General features: G+C 40.5%; 1 protein-coding gene and 1 long non-coding RNA gene across 5 annotated transcripts in view; one reads left to right on the forward strand and one right to left on the reverse strand.

The window, feature by feature from the left end:
• LOC130907685 (uncharacterized) overlaps window positions 1-1,571 on the forward strand; it is a 31,878-nt gene extending 30,307 nt beyond the window's left edge. Inside the window, exon 3 of the long non-coding RNA XR_009061514.1 lies at window positions 1,144-1,571. This is a non-coding gene — a long non-coding RNA (uncharacterized LOC130907685). The remainder of the gene's footprint in view (window positions 1-1,143) is intronic.
• The window catches only part of col12a1b (collagen, type XII, alpha 1b), a 148,082-nt gene that overhangs the window by 69,226 nt on the left and 61,213 nt on the right, over window positions 1-17,643 (reverse strand). For all 4 annotated transcript variants that reach the window (XM_057823051.1, XM_057823050.1, XM_057823049.1 and 1 more), the window contains exons 21-25: window positions 13,058-13,200; window positions 6,596-6,725; window positions 5,260-5,405; window positions 5,067-5,196; window positions 4,745-4,881 (exon numbers count right to left, since the gene is read on the reverse strand). In XM_057823051.1, the coding sequence (XP_057679034.1) occupies window positions 4,745-4,881; window positions 5,067-5,196; window positions 5,260-5,405; window positions 6,596-6,725; window positions 13,058-13,200 (686 nt within the window). The remainder of the gene's footprint in view (window positions 1-4,744; window positions 4,882-5,066; window positions 5,197-5,259; window positions 5,406-6,595; window positions 6,726-13,057; window positions 13,201-17,643) is intronic.

Raw genomic sequence — 17,643 nt, forward strand, 5'->3', positions numbered from 1 at the left:
CAAAATCAGGTGACTCTCACAGACTCGGATGCAAAAATATACAATTGGGAAATCTCTAGACCGTACTTCTTGGACAGTCGAGGTATCTGTTAAAGTTCTTAGGTAGTCAATTGGTTGGGCTGAATTTGCGGAGGGAGAGGCGCCCACGGGGAGGACAAAGCGTCTGGGATGAATCACGCGCCACGCTTTTCATTCGCCGCTCGGAAAAGGAAAAAAATGTCCAAGATGCTCCAGCTGGTGTGAGAACATCCTCCTCACGTCGCCCCACGCTTATACGCATTACAGCGGAATGTCTTCCCGCCAGTAATGCTTTCGGTGCCGTTGACGATATCCAATCATCCTTCTGCTGTGAGTTTGTCACTAGTTAACAGCGGTGGAATGTAAAAAAGGAAAAGCACTTCATTACAGTACTAAAGTACATTTTTGTGTATCTGTACTTTATTTGTACTCAAGTACAGTATGAAGTGGTACTTTTGATTTTTTACAGCACATATCTGTACTTTTTTACTCCACAACTTTTCAAATTGTCACCTAAGTGACACGTTACTTTTGTTTGTTTGAAGGGAATAGTATCTTTTCTCATATTTACCGATCGACTGTATTACTCTAACACAATTAATATAATGAATCAGGGAACAGTATCGTTTCTCATATTTACTGTTTGACTGTTTGTATTACTCTAACACACCTAATATAAAATAAATAGCACTTATACCATAGTTTAAGGAAAACAGGCAGAATATAGGGCATAAGAGATACATGACGCCTTCTTATCACGGAAGCCCAACGTGTGTGTCATGCAACTGACTGAGCAAGATTGACGCTGACATCTACATGCCCATGTCTGCACCACCAATTCTCGCAATAAGTTCTCCTGGACAAATGGCGGGACGTCCAGTACCAGAGAACGCCCGATATCCAACTGATAACACGACTGATTAGACCCCAAGAGCCCCTTTGATGCTGAGGTAGCAAAATCCACAACCCTCGTTGCCCTGACAACAGTAACTCCTCCTGTCCAATCCACAAACAGACAATAATCCTAAACAACATCCAAGCACACCCTTCTCCTGCCCACAGCCCGCCCCGTGAGGGCCTTCAAAAAGACAATGTTTAACTAATGATTGTCATTTTTTTTCTCAGGAACCTTTTGTTGACTTGATATGGTGACCTTGGAACGAGTCTGCCTCCTCGCCTGAGTCTGTTTCACCTTGCCGTTTGATCACTGTCGACCTGATTAAATTGTCAACTTGTGCTTCGAAGCCTTTTTCAAGCTTTCAAAATGGAGTCAGTACAAGGGTTAAGACTTAGGTGAACCGAGTTTGGCCTTTTGGACGGGTTGTCAGTGTCTCCCGGGCCCGGGTTGTTGCATCTGTGCCAGCGTGGGTCCGGCGGTTCGGCTGGCGTGATTCCGGCAATCTGGCTAAAATGTCAGATTCCTTCACTTTTGTTTTTGTTTTTTGTTTTTTTTTGGTTTGTTTCCTTTTCACCCCTCCGGTGCAATTGATAAACCCTGTGCAACAATACCGTAATTGAGCACTAGAGGCAGCAACACGAGTACAAGGAAGATTAGGCAGGTGAACAAGATATTGACTAATTAAAAACCAACAGTGAGAGCAGCGCAATTTTAGATGATGCCGCAAACTCTTGTACAGTAGGTGGCGGCAGGCACCTGATAGTTGCTCGCAATCCGTTTTCTGAGCTTGTTAATCTTCTGTTTAGATTGCAGTCAATTTTATTGCTTGTTTTTTTCCATTCTGCACAGTTTTAAAATGCCAAAAAGAAAATGGTAATATTGTGCGTGCAAAAGTATTGTATACACATTAGCTTGGAAAAAAAACTTACTTTTTCTTGCAAATTAAAATTTAAAGCAAGTATTTTTGTACTTTTACTTGAGGACATTTTTTTCTTAAGATACTTGTACTTAAGTCATTGTTTTACCCCTTTATCTGTACTTAAATTTTAAAAAGTGAGTATTTCATCCACCACTGTTAGTAAACAATGACTTTATCACTAGTAGACGCCAATCCTTTTGAAGCGAGAAGCTGGCAACCAATGAACGAATGGATCTGACGTCCACAGGTGACCAACTAGTGATTCTTCTATCACAGCCAATGCGTTCATGTGCTTTGTCACAATAATGGACGGCGACAGACGTGCAATACTTGCGCCGTCAATGGCAGGCAAAGTCTTGACATGATGACAATTTATAGCCAGCTTTATGTTACGCAGCTAGGTCAGATTCTACTTTGACACCTCCCACACACCTTTTCAAGCTATAAAACACATGCTTCCGCGGTTTCACTGCCAGACTATCGTATAACGTCAATTCAAACTGAGACAGAAAACATAAGATGGGGGAAACCAACGTGTCTTTGTGGAATTTAGAAAAAGACTTGAAACACCAGAGATCAGCATCGGCGATCTCTGCCGGCTCTTCTCGCCGAGGGACCGGTGTAGGCGCACTCGCTCTCGCTATATGATTGGCCGAAGAGTCGAAATGGTTTCCCGTGATTGGCCGAAGAGTCGAAATGCCCTCCCGTGAAATGCCTATTTAAAAATGTTCCCGTTGTTACTTCTTGCGTTCGCTTAAAAGTGCTAATTTAAAAAGGAAAATCGATGGATGCTACTACACACAGAGCGTATTATTAACAAATGCTAAAGTTGTATATTCATTCCGAGAATAAGGAACGTCACTGACAAGCGCAGGCCCCCGCGAGTGGATAGTGAGGGGAATAAGATAGTGAGCCTACACCGGCAGTTGCCACCCAACGCCACCCTGGTGGTTCCACCCTTGCTGCCCTACTCTGTCAGACTGTCTCTGATTGGCTGACCCTGACATCTATGTTAGCCAATCAATAACCTCTTCTGGGACAAGTGAGAAGAGCCATGTGGACTCCGAGGCTAGTTTGAGAGCACAAAGCTGTCAACAGAGAGCAGCATAGACATCTGTAAAATGACTCTGGTGCCACGGCGCTGCACTTTTCACTTGGATCACGGAACATTAATAACGCTCGTACAATAACCATAGGGCTGCTCTAAAATGAGAAAATGTAAGATGGTATGAAAAAGTATCAGAAGCTTTTGGAATTTCTCACATTTCTGCATAAAATCACCATCAAATGTGATCTGATCTTTGTCAAAATCACACAGAAGAAAAAACAGTGTCTGCTTGAACTTACACCACCCATAACATTGTAGGTTTTCAGATTTTAATGAGGATAGTATGCAAACAATGACAGAAGGGGGAAAAATAAGTAAGTGAACCATTACATTTAATATTTTGTGGCCCCCCCTTTGGCAGCAATAACTTCAACCAGACGCTTCCTGTAGCTGCAGATCTGTCTGGCACATCGATCAGGACTAATCAAAGCCCATTCTTATCTACAAAACTGCTGTAGTTCAGTCAGATTCATGGGATGTCTGGCATGAATCGCTGTCTTTAGGTCATGCCACAGCATCTCAATGAGTTACAAGTATGGACTTGTTTCGCTCTTCTGAAACCATTGTGAAGTTGATTTACGTCAGTGTTTTGGATCACTGCCTTCTTGCAGCATCCATCCTCTTTTTTTAGCTTCAACTGTCTAACAAACGGCCTCAAGTTTTCCTGCAAAACTTTTGAATTCATTTGTCCATTATTGATTGCAAGTTGTCCAGGCCCTGAGGAAGCAAAACAGCCCCAAATCACGATGCTCCCTCCACACCATGCTTCATGGTGGGGATGAGGTGTTGATGTTGGTGAGCTGTTCTATTTTTTCCTCCATTCATGATGTTGTGTGGTACTCCCAAACAATTTGGCTTTAGTTTCATCAGTCCACAAAATATTTTGCCAAAACGTCTGTGGAGTGTCCAAGTGCATTTTTGCGAACATTAAATGAGCAACAATGTTTTTGTTTTTTGTTTTTAGACAGCAGTGGCTTCCTCCGTGGAGTCCTCCCATTAACACCATTCTTGGCCATATAGTTGATGTGTGCACGGAGGTATTGGACTGTGCCAGTGATTTCTGTAAGTCTTTAGCAGACACTCTAGGATTCTTTTTTTTACCTCTCTGAGTATTCTGCGCTGAACTCTTAGCGTCATCTTTGTTGGACGGCCACTCCTAGAGAGAGAAGCAACATTGCCAAACTCTTTCCATTTGTAGACAACTTCTCGGACTGTCGATTGATGACTTTTAGAGATGGTTTTTTATCCTTTCCCAGCTTTATACAAATCAACAGGTCAACAGGACAGCGCTTTTGAATGAGCCATGATGCACATCAGACATTGCTTTTCATCAAGACAATTCTTACCATGTGTGTGTTTTATAGTGGGCAGGGCAGCTTTAAACCACTCATCAGTGATTGGGGATACACCTGACTTCAAATTGCTTGGTAAAAATCTGTTTCAACTGCTCTTTAATTCTCCATAGGCAGAGGATTCACTTACTTATTTTCACCCTTCTGTCATTGTTTGCATGCTATCTTCTTTAAAATATGAAAAACTATAAATGTTTGTGTGATTTTAGTTGAAGCAGACACTGGTTTTTTTCATCTGTGTGATTTTGACAAAGATCAGATCACATTTGATGGTGATTTTATGTAGAAATGTGAGAAATTCCAAAAAGTTCAGATACTTTTTCATACCACTGTTGTTGTATTGAATGCTAGAAGTTACAGCAAAAAGTAGTTTGGTGATGTATCGTAATGAATGTAAGGGCGCTAGTTCCAACACGAGAATGAAGAATACAAAGGAAAGGAGATCTCACCTCTTTGGCGTCGCCGTCCTCAGGCTTGTAGTTGACCAAGTACTTGCGCACCGCGCCGGGTGCCGCGTCCCACTGGAGCTTCATGCTGCTGTGAGTCACGCCGCTGACTCTCAAGGCGCCGGCAGGTGGCATGGGCACTAGAGTGGGGATTGATTAACAAATACTTATCCATATATAAGGCGCATTGGATTATAAGGCGCACTGTCTGCTTTTAAGAAAATTGAAGGTGCGTCTTACAGTGCGGAATATACGGTAATTGAACTGGGGAAAAAATGTTGAACTCTTCTCCCCGTGACGTCCCAAAGAGCTAAACAATACGTACGCGTGACTCCGGTGGTCTTCAGCGGCTCGCTGAGCGCATCGCCGTGTTGCGCCAAAACGGAGATCGCGTACGCCGTGTTGGGCAGCAGCCCGGTCAGTTGCGTGTCGCCGGCGCCGGCCGGTAAGCGCACCTGTCGACAAAGAGTAGCTTCAGTTTCATACGCGCCCGCCAAGTCGCAGCCACGCGGCGTTACCTCTTTGTCAGTCTGAGGCTCGGTGCCGTTAATGGATCGGTAGAGTAGGACGTAGCCGCTGGCTCCGTCCACCGGCTGCCAGCGAACCCTCATGGTGCTCATGGTCTCGTCGTATACGTTCACGGACGTGACGGCCGGCAGCGGCACTGAAAATGGTCACAAAATGGATTGGACGTCAGTTTCAAACAACTTTCCTCTGGCCAAGATGCACCCTCCCTACCACTAGTAGACGTCCGACCCATTTAAGCTGGAAGGTGGCAGCAAATGACAACCCTCCCGCATCAAATGGGATTGGACGTCTATCGCCATCAATGGCGGACAAAAGAACAAAACTCCGAGTGTGCTCCTTCTCTCAGTATTAGAAGGAAAAACAATTGTATACAGTTGCCCAATTATGCCTTTTAACGGTCAATAAGCATAACTGCTGTGCTAAGCTGTGACCAGCCCTTGTACAAAGGCGATATCCCAATACTGTCCAACCACAAAAATCTGATAACAATATCAAATCAGTACAAATTAGGGCTGTCAAAATGATCGCGTTAACGGGCGGTAATTAATTTTTTAAATTAATCACGTTAAAATATTTGACGCAATTAACGCACATGCCCCGCTCAAACAGATTAAAATGACAGCAGTGTAATGTCCGTTTGTTACTTGTTTTTTGTTGTTTGGCGCCCTCTGCTGGCGCTTGGGTCCAAATGATTTAATGGGTTTGGGGAGTGAGCATGGTGTAATTATTGACATCAACAATGGCAGGCGAGCTAGTTTATTTTTTGATTGAAAATTTTAAAGATTTTAATAAAACAAAAACATCAGGAGGGGTTTTAATATAAAATTTCTATAACTTGTACTAACATTTATCTTTTAAGAACTACAAGTTTTTCTATCCATGGATTGCTTTAAGAGAATGTTAATAATGTTAATGCCATCTTGTTGATTTGTTATAACAAACAAATACAGTACTTATGTACCGTATGTTGAATGTATATATCCGTCTTGTGTCTTATCTTTTCATTCCAACAATAGTTTCGAAGAAATTTGAACTTATTTTTTTTTCCCCCAGCGTACTCCCTTTGATGATGTCAACTGCACTCCACTATGACATCAGTTGATGATCCTTTTTTTTTCTTTCCATTTTTAGATGTTGAATAAATCAAACGTAACGTAAACTAGTCCTATCGGGAGCCAGCACGGGCGCAGGAGCCCGTAGATAGCGCACTTTTAAAGGCCTCGTAAAAGCACTTAACATATCTTTACGTGAAAATTCTCCTTGAGTTCCCCAACACGGGGGTTTTACGTGGTGGTCCGGCTTTCCTGAGGGCAAAGGAACACTTACAGGTGGTCTCGCGGCCCTGCAGGGGCTCGCTGGTCTGGTCTCCGACCAAGGAGTAGACACCCAGCTCGTATTCCGTCAGCGGGCTCAGACCCTCCAGGACCGTCGACGTGACGGAGCCGTCCACTAGCATCTGACGAGCAAAAAGGCAAGGGAAATTTATTTGTACAGCACAACACGAGGTCATTCAAAGTGCATTACATCAGATGAAAATCTGCAAAAAAAGCACAAATAAAATGAGACACATAAGTCGCATTAAATCATCAAGACATTTGAAAACACGAAATCGAAATAAAACAAAAAATGAAATGACAAGCAAAAGTTGAATCCCATGAAATTTGAATGATATCAACAACAACAACAAAAAAATGCGAGCTGGTTAGCTAACAAGAACGAACGTCATCTTCACGGAGGTACGGAGGTTAACCAAAATTGCAGTATGGTGGAGTGCTGCAACGATGAATCGATTGCTGCTTCGAGTATTCATTTAATTTGTTGTAATGGTTTGTTTTGAAAGTGTTTGCATTTAGTTTTTTGGGGGGGGGGGTGGATAAACTGCCCTCTAGTGGCAGCAGTGAATATGACATAACTCATTCAACATGGCTGAATCCAGCTGCTCCCTGTTTAGACCAGCATAAGGTATGTTTTTGTTTGAGGACATGTTTTTTTTTTTAATGCATTCGTAATTTTAGTTTATAGGTATATTTAGCATTTTTTTATGGGGAACATGTGTTTGAACGATTTCTTAAGAGCATTGTTTGAAAAAAAAAAAAAAAACAGACGCATTTTATAGCATTTAAGCAAGTGGACTTTTGCTATGCAAGTTAGCCTTTTGTTGTACTTAGGTCCTAATTTATTTGTATTTTTTTATACTGTTTGAGGCTAAGCACAGGTATTTTAGTTTGCTTTAAGCTCAACTCTGCAATTCTGCTTATTTGGAAAAAACACTCGGGAATTTTATTTTGTATTTGCATATAATGCTCTTTTAAAAGTGCAACCTTAGCAAGCCGTTGTTTTACATCTCCTAAAATTGATTCTGCAACGCATTAAATGTTCCTAATCCGATTACTCGATTATTCAAACTAACTACCGTATTTTTTGGACTATAAGTCGCACCTGAGTATAAACCACTTCCACAGATTGGACGTCTCTTTCAGCCAGCTACAGCGAGGGTCAAATTTGTCCTTCCTCTGATCAAGATACATCCAGTTTCAAATGAATTGGACGTCTACTACTGATTATTTCAATTCAAAGCGGAAGGTGAGATTGGACGTCCGTCATCGTCAATGGCACTAATGAGTTAGTTTGTTTGGACTTTTGCGGTCGAATCAGACTATCACAAGCAAGTATCTCGACACATGGTGTTTTGCGAGTACTTTTGCCACCTGTGGTCAGCGGCATCTGTTTCTTCTCCGAGTAAAAGCTTTCCGCCTTTGACAGCGCACAGGAAATGATCGGACGTTCAAAACGCGCTGTGGCCGGCGCTGATTAGTTTGCACAAATAAACGTGCGCCGGTGTCAAAAATCAGCTTCCTGGGGGGTTTCGTTCGAAGGAAACAAAAGCAGCATAAAAGACTGCAACATGGACATGCCACTAAGCCAGGGCTCTCCAAACTATTCCGCATAGTGCCGCAGTCGATGCAAGATTTCATTCCAACAAAACAAGACCGCACCTTTTCACTGTTCTGGTGTTTTACAAGTGTCATCAGTTGATTGCAGTCAGGTGCTGCTTGAATGAATATCGGCTCCCAAAATTGGTTATTGGCCCCTCTAACAACTGAAGGAATCTGACCTTTTGGCCAGATTGCTAAAATCACGACAGCTGAACCGCCGGACCCGTGCTGGCGCAGCTCCAACGAGCTGGGCCGGCGAAATCCCAACAACCCGGCCAAAAGGCCAAACCCTCACCTTAGTTCACCTGAGTCTTAACCCCTTGTATTGACTCCATTTTGAAAGCTGGAGGAAGGCTTTGAAACACAAGTTGACATTTTATTCAGGTCGACAGTGATCAAACAGCAAATAGGTCCCCGACAGAGAGGCGATTCTGGATCCAGGGTCAGCAAAACAACGAGCCCATCGGAATGTCCCCGAGAAGCGACAATTGTTAGCTAAACGCTCAGCTGAGGTGGGAGGTTCGGCGGCGAGCTATCAAAATTAGATTTGCTTTTGTTATCGGGTGTTGTGGTAGTACAGGACATCCCGCCATTTGTTTTAGGACTGTCCTGAGAAGCTGATTGTGGGATTTGGTTTTGCAGACATGGGCTTGTAGATGTCTTGCCTATCAACTGGTAGTCAGCGTCAATCTTGCTCAGTCAGCGAGAACCAAAAGTGGTATTTGCCATGTAGCAAAATAGATTTTGCCATGAGGCGTTTTTTTTTTTTGCCATGTGGCAAAATGGATTTTGACATGTGGCATTCTTTTTTTGTATGTGGCAAAATGGATTTTGGTTTGTGGCTTTTTTGGGGACTGGGGGTATATGGCAGGTTTGTAGGCCATGAACGTCCATGCCATTGACGGCTATGCACGTCCAAATTTTCCATTTATTTTAAATGGCAGAAAAATGTGTGGTTGTGATTTTTGACCATACACTTTACATTAGAGTGCATCAACATTCAACTGGCACCCAAGTAAGGGTATGCCATTGATGGCTATGCACGTCCAAATTTCACGTCCATTCATTTTAAATGGCAGAAAAACATGTATGGCTGTGATTTTTGACCATTTTTGACCAAAAATGCCATATACCCCCCATAAAATGCCACATGTCAAAATCCCATTTTGCCACATTAAAAAAATGCCACATTTCAAAATCCATTTTGACACATGGCAAAATGCCACATGGCAAAAAAAAGCCACATGGCAAAATCCATTTTGCCAAATGGCAAAAAAAAAAAAAAATTGCCAGATGGCAAATACCACTTTTGGTTTTCGGACCTGCTGCAGTCAGCTGCATGGCGCACACGTTGGGCTTCCATGGTCAGAAGGCGTCATGTATCTCTTATGCCCTATGTCAACTATATTCTGCTTGTTTTCCTTAAACTATGATATAAATGCCATTCATTTTATATTGGGTACGTTAGAGTAGTACAAACAGTAAACACGAGAAAAGATACTATAACCTGATTGATTATATTAGGCATGTTAGAGTAAAAACACAAATAGTCGACGGGTAAATATGAGAAAAGATACTATTCCCTTCACTACTCGGTCCTGAAGAACTCATATCGAACGATCCCTAGTCCATTGTTTATGAAAAACGAATATGACTTGAAATTGACTGAAAAGGATTGACATCATGTTGAAAAATAATGTTTCAGATCGGATGAATCATGATGATCTCGAACAAAACACGTCTTTTCCATGTAAGTTCTTTAGTGGAAGGGGGGAAAAAAACGGACGCCAACTCAAACCTGGACTTGTTTTCTTCTTTTCAATCCAGACGGATGACGGCCCATCGCTTAAGCTTTCTTCTTTGTGTCTCGACTGCTGCTCTTACATTGACCTCCGCAAAAGAGGTCGAGCTCCACGCGAACGACGTATTCGCTTCTTATCTGCGCCGATTTACTAGCGAGTTCACTTCCAAATGGCGGCGGGTTTTAAGTGCGCCGGCCGACAGGAGATTTACTCTTTCGTTTGAATTATTGCCGCGCCACGGTACGTCCAATTTCGACTGGTCGGAATGTTGCATTTCTACGCTCGTACGCAATGGCAATAAAAACGTTCTCGGTACGGTCAGAGTTGAACGGACAGGTCGTGTTGCAGTGCAGTGCAGTCAAAAAGACAGAAATTAGGAAATTTTCAATCAACTTGATCATGATTTTTTTTTTTTTTTTAAAACGGAAAAAATATATAAATGGAAGTTTGCTTTAATTAGAATTATATTTTGGGTTAAAAAAAACACAGAAAGGGGAATAAGAAAATATATTTTTTACTTAAAATAAAATTTGAAAAATACATTTTAAACATTAAAATGAATTTTTTTTAAAACGGTAGATTTTTTTTTTTTTCCCAAATTAAGAAACACCAAAAAGTTAACACTTTATTTGACAGTTGCTTCATAAGACTTTCACAATTATGACATGACACTGTCATGAGCATTAATGAATGCCTATGTCCAGCTCGGATTTTTTACATCCATTCAAAAGTGGGATCATTTGTCGGATGACACCAAATGGCAGCTGTCATAAGAATAGAATAGAATAGAATAGAATAGAATAGAATAGAATAGAATAGAATAGAATAGAATAGAATAGCACTATATTGTCATTATACAGTTGTACAATGAAGTTGTGGAGCATCTCCCTTTGCAGTGCAGGACAAGTAAAAATCTCAAAAGTGACTTGCAAGAATAAAAGTATAAAATCTAAATATTAAACAAGGTAGTCCTATGTTCAGGCAATGCAAATAATTGAAGTGAGGTAGCAGCAGTTGACAGTGAAGAAATTGAATATTGCACATTAATATTGCAAGTAAATAAGTTGACAGCGAGGCATTGAATATTGCACGTAGTAAGTATTGCACATAGTATATTGCATGTAAATGAATATTGGACATTGGGTGATGTGGTGTTACATATGGCTGTTCATGGTGGAGATGGCTTTAGCAAAGAAACTGTTTCTCAGTCTGTTTGTTCTTGCTCTTAAACACCTATAGCGTCTCCCAGAGGGGTGTTAGCATTCATTAATGCTCATGACAGTATCATGTCATAATTATGACTGTCTCATGACCGTCTTATGACCATCTTATGACAGTCTTTTGACGCCGCTGTCAAAATAAAGTGTTACCGGTTAATATATTTTGGTGTACATATCCCAGAATACAGTGGTACCTCTACTTACAAAACTTAATTGGTTCTCGAAGTAGTTTCGTGACTTGAAAATTCTCTAAGTAGAAACGCGTTTTCCATATGTATTCCAAGCCCTCCCCAAAATTAAGATATGAATCTTTTATAATGCATAAAATGCATCGATACATGTAACAAATACATGTGACAATTAGATTATTGCACAATAAGCACAGAATCACAGTTGCGCATCAAGTAAAAAAACCAAGAATAAAAGTATTTACACTCATGTAAAGCCGTCGGAACACGAAGGGAGAATTAAGAGGATGCTGGGATACGCATACACATACAGTAGAGATAGCCAATTGGATGCCAGGAATGCTGGGCAATAACCAATGGCAGAGCAGCTATAAGCATGTTACGTTCAGTAAAATCTAGGAGCTGCAAGGACTAGCCACCAGTGTTGTTTTCTTCAATGATGACTATAACGAAAATATTTCATCAACGAACAATTTTTTCATGACGGTGACGAGCTAAAAATGTGTCTAGGGAGACTAAAACATACCGACACAAATGCCAGTTTTTGTCTGACGAGACGAAACTGCGCCATAGTTTCTGTCACATGTGACATTTACTGTATGTGTAGCTAGCCTGCATCGTAGCAGTGTCTGGATGGGTTACTCATGTGACGTGCTGCAAACTCGTGTCATCTTGCTTGTTTTGAGACACACACTGTATGGTTTGTCTTCTTACTTGGCAAGAGAGAAGATGCAATGTTGCTTTAGCCTTTAAAGGTCCGTGCTGAGTGATTATCACACACTAAATGTAACTCATAGCATTAGCATAGCATTCATGTTTGCATTAACAATAGGTTATTGCTAATGGCGAGCGTCCTCTTAAACTCTGACTTTTTACATACAGTTTGTGACATCCAGGTGGGTATGATTCTATGAAAATAATGTACTGTTTTCCTGCTGAGCGTGTATCATCACGTGATAGATTTGTAGATGCTACAATATGTGCTTGTCTGTCAATGTTCATTCGAAACAGTAAACTTTTTTTTTTCCAAATTTTACAGACGAAAATATTGAGTAATCGTGGGCTGAAACTACACGAAATTCGTCTTGAGTTTTTTGTCAACAAAAACTAAAAGACACATTTTGAAATGACTAAAATATGACTAAGACTAATAAAAGACTAAGACGAAAATTTTACGGGTTGCCAAAAACAACACTGCCAGTCGTACTGTATTTTTTGCCTATCATATCCTGAAATTTCTTACATAACAACAGGACATATTTTCCCGTTCACATATGACTTAAACTGAAAATTCTGTATGTAGAGACGTTCGCAAGTAGAGGTACCACTGTACAGTGAGGACAGCTGCGGCTTATAGTCCGGTGCGCCTTCGTCCGTAAATTACGGTAAATACATTTAAAAAACCCAATCTTTTTCACCAAATTTCGAACTTTTACAAATGACGTGATCGGGCACGCTTTCTGATTATGTGATCGGATCGGGGACATCCATATGTCAAAGTTATGAGAGGTTGTTGTAAAAACAGCTCATTTTTTAAGCAACTCATGTTCGTCTAGCAGTCAGTGTGTTCATTTTTTCCCACCAAATAGTTTAAACGACTATCGTTATCTATCAATAAAAGCTAAAAATAAGCTACAGGTACCTGCTGGGGGACTCCTCCGTCGACTTTGTTGTAGATGATTTGGAACTTCTCCGCAGGCGTTTGAGGCGCGGTCCAGGTGGCCCGAAAGGAGCGGTGGGTCACCTCGGAGGTGATTAAGTTGCTGGGCGCCTCCGGCGCTTCGCCTGCACAAGGGCACACAATCAGCGGCGGGAACGTGACTCCACTCGTCGGCCAATCTGACGACGTCGCCGCCGCCGCCAAAGCCCCTTTGGCCGTAGATCACCATTTTATGTATTTGCTCTTAAAAATGATTTAAGGCGCTGGAATGTTCTGCTCGGAGGCCTCGATTGAGCTTTGACCGCCGTAACTCGGAAACCGCCGTTCCAGATAGAAGTACAGTAAAGATGTGATTGTTAGGGAGAAAAACAAAAAAAAACCTTTGAGACTAAAAACAATCTCAAAGAGCCATAAATCCATTTTCAGGTCACGTCCTTGTTCACTCATTGGCCACCGCTAGATGCGCAGTTCATTCGGACTGAGGGGGTGAACGAAGTTAGTCTTACCAGTTGAAATGAATTGGACAGCTATGGCTGTCAATGGCAAGCGGTGAGTCCATTTCTGTTTATATTGGGTCACTTCCTGTACATTTTGGGGCATTCCCAGGTCGCTTTCTGTTCATTTTGGACCATTTCTATTTTTTTGTTTTTTACGGACCATTTTTATTTTTTGTCTAGAATTTTTTTTCTTTCATTTAAAATATGTTCACAGGGTCATTTACCAAATAAGGTGGATTTTTACAGATATACAGTTGTGGTCAAAAGTTTACATACACTTGTGAAGAACATAATGTCATGGCTCTCTTGAGTTTGCAGTTATTTCTACAACTCTGATTTTTCTCTGATAGAGTGATTGGAACAGATACTTCTTTGTCACAAAAAGCATTCATGAAGTTTGGTTCTTTTATGACTTTATTATGGGTGAACAGAAAAAAGTGATCAAATCTGCTGGGTCAAAAATATACATACAGCAGCGCTAATATTTGGTAACATGTCCCTTGGCCATTTTTCACTTCAATTAGGCGCTTTTGGTAGCCATCCACAAGCTTCTGGTTGAATCTTTAACCACTCCTCTTGACAGAATTGGTGCAGTTCAGTTAAATTTGATGGCTTTCTGACATGGACTTGTTTCTTCAGCATTGTCCACAAGTTTTCAATGGGGTTTAAGTCAGGACTTTGGGAAGGCCATTCGAAAACCTTAATTCTAGCCTGATTTAGCTATTCCATTACCACTTTTGATGTGTGTTTGGGGTCATTGTCCTGTTGGAACACCCAACTGCGCCCAAGACCCAATCTTCGGGCTGATGACGTCATGTTATCTTGAAGAATTTGAAGGTAATCCTCCTTCTTCATTATCCCACTTACTCTTTGTAAAGCACCAGTTCCATTGGTAGCAAAACAGCCCCACAGCATAATACTACCACGACCATGCTTGACGGTAGGCATGGTGTACTTGGGGTTAAAGGCCTCACCTTTTCTCCTCCAAACATATTGCTGGGCATTGTGGCCAAACAGCTGGATTTTTGTTTCGTCTGACCACAGAACTTTCCTCCAGAAGGTCGTATCTTTGTCCATGTGATCAGCAGCAAACTTTTGGAGCAAGGGCTTCCTTCTTGCACGGCAGCCTCTCAGTCCATGGAGATGCAAAACACGCTTGACTGTGGACACTGACACCTGTGTTCCAGCAGCTTCTAATTCTTGGCAGATCTGCTTTTTGGTGATTCTCGGTTGAATCTTCACCCTCCTGACCAATTTTCTCTCAGCAGCAGGTGATAGCTTGCGTTTTCTTCTTGATTGTGGCAGTGACAAGGGTTAGGGTTTAGTGCCATGCACTTTATACTTACAAACAATTGTTTGCACTGTTGCTCTTGGGACCTGCAGCTGCTTTGAAATGACTCCAAGTGACTTTCCTGACTTGTTCAGGTCAATGATTCGCTTTTTCAGATCCATGTATGTATATTTTTGACCCGGCAGATTTGATCACTTTTTCTGTTAACCCATAATAAAGTCATAAAAGAACCAAACTTCATGAATTTTTTTTGTGACAAAGAAGTATCTGTTCCAATCACTCTATCAGAGAAAAATCAGAGTTGTAGAAATAACTGGAAACTCAAGAGAGCCATGACATTATGTTCTTCACAAGTGTATGTAAACTTTTAACCACAACTGTAAGCTAACTTTTTTTTTTAACATGGGTTTAATTTCTTTTGTACATTCAAAAAAACTTGAGTTTTGGAGATTAACAGACAGAGATGGCAAAACAAGAAACATACTGCAGGACCAAACAGCGGTCAGTTATCAAGTTATTAGTTGCTGAATGGTGAAAACCAGTTGAAATGCAAAGAACCTGAACCCTGAACATGGTGAATGTTGGAGGAAATGTGGATATTTATCTTTGGGCAACTTCCATATTTTCTAGGAGTGCCCTAAGATTTCCTCTTTCTGGAAAAAATGTAGTAATAATTTTGTTTTTAAAATTAGAAGTGAGATTTAATGTTTTATCTGGATGGGTAACATCCTAACTGGGCTTACAAAACGAGACAGGTACCTCCTACAGATATTGCAAGCAAGAAAGCAATAACTGGAAAGTGGTTAAATGAAGCACCACCTAGTCACTGAATGGACAAACATAATGTACAAGATTTATACAATGGAGCAATTCCTTCTCCCTAAGACACTTAGCTAAAAAATTAGGGCTGTCAAATTTAACGCGTTAACGGGCGGTAATTAATTTTTTAAATTAATCCCGTTAAAATATTTAATGCATTTTAGCATGGGCGGAATGACCCGCTCATGCATTGCCTCAAACTGATTACAATGACGCACTTGAGAGCTAAGAGGCAGAGAAAGGTGTCTTGTTTTTTGCTTTTTCTTAACAAAGGTATACCACACGGGACGTGCTGGCACTTTGTTTCTTTATAAGTACATTCAGCTTCAACATTAACACAGCTTACTGCTCTCGGCAGGCTGTAACTCTAACTCACTCCTGCATCATGTGAGTAAACAGCATTGGCGCCGCGTGCACTTCGAGGTGCCTCGGATAATTCGATACCACAACATTACAAAAGTGAGTGGACACAGGCCACTGGCTTGGACCGCGCCGTTTATTGGCATAAGCATCGGCAACTCCTTTACAAAAAACATAAGTATTATTTAGTGAAAGCACAACAAAAATGATATCTCTCAACAAAAAAAATGTTCACAAAAAGAAAAGTGCTTCAATCTGTATTAATGAGGCCCTATTCTCACACAGTTAAACAACTGTGCAAAGAGAACTGGCATTCCCAATCAAAATAGCTATGCAACATACACATTAAACTTACTCAGACTTTGGTCAAACGCTATTCAAACATTTCGTTTAGTTCAACAAATACACTGGATGGCAATATTTATTCACAATATACAAACTATCAGAGGTCAAGTACGTTGTAAAGCCAGCACTCAAATGACGTAAATTACAATGGATGGACCAGTAAACAGGAAGCTACGGCGTTAGTCGAGGGACAAAACACACTATTTGGCTTGATTTAAAACTTGCCATTAACATCCTGTGGTGTATTTAGTGTATCTAGTTTATTTTTTGATCGAAAATTTTACAAATTTTATTAAAACGAAAACATTAAGAGGGGTTCTAATATAAAATTAGTATAACTTGTACTAACATTTATCTTTTAAGAATTACAAGTCTTTCTTGTGGAACCCTTTAACAGAAAGAATGTTAATAATGTTAATGCCATCTTGTGGATTTATTGTTATAATAAACAAATACAGTACTTATGTGCAGTATGTTGAATGTATATATCCGTCTTATGTCTTATCTTTCCATTCCAACAATTTACAGAAAAATATGGCGTATTTTAGAGATGGTTACGATTAATTAATTTTTAAGCTGTGATTAACTCGATTAAAAAATTTTAATCATTTGACAGCCCTGAATAGAATAGAATAGAATAGAATAGAATAGAATAGAATAGAATAGAATAGAATAGAATAGAATAGAATAGAATAGAATAGAATAGCCCTTTATTGTTATTATACAATTGTACAATGAAATTGTGGAGCATCTCCCTTTACAGTGCAGGATAAGTAAAAAAAATCTCGCAAGTGGCTTGCAAGAATAAAGTATAAAATCTAAATAAATATAAAATTTGTATGAGGTAGTCCAATGTTCAGGCAGTGCAAATAATTGAAGTGAATTGTTGGTCATTTTGTTATTTTTGACAATCCACACAAAAACCTCAGCAAAACAAAATTTTAAGAGAAATGCATAGGAGAATGTCAACTGTGTATGGGTTTACATATCAAAATGTTTGAAAAAATGGTACCAAGTTTAAAAGTGACCAGGTCAAAAGTGTTGTGAGTGACGCGCTGAGACATCAGTCCAAAGATTTTTACAGAGGTAATGCGGAAGCTTGTGCACAGATGAGAAAAGTAAGTGACAGGCCTCCTTTAAGTTGGCCCTCCATCAAATGAAGTCAATTGTTTGTGCTACGTTTGTGCTGTTAAATGTTTCACTTGTGCTGCTATCATTCTTAAAGATATTTGCAATTCTTTTATAGGTCAATCTGA

Source organism: Corythoichthys intestinalis, chromosome 19 (assembly GCF_030265065.1).
Source record: "Corythoichthys intestinalis isolate RoL2023-P3 chromosome 19, ASM3026506v1, whole genome shotgun sequence".
Classification (NCBI taxonomy): Eukaryota; Metazoa; Chordata; class Actinopteri; order Syngnathiformes; family Syngnathidae; genus Corythoichthys; species Corythoichthys intestinalis.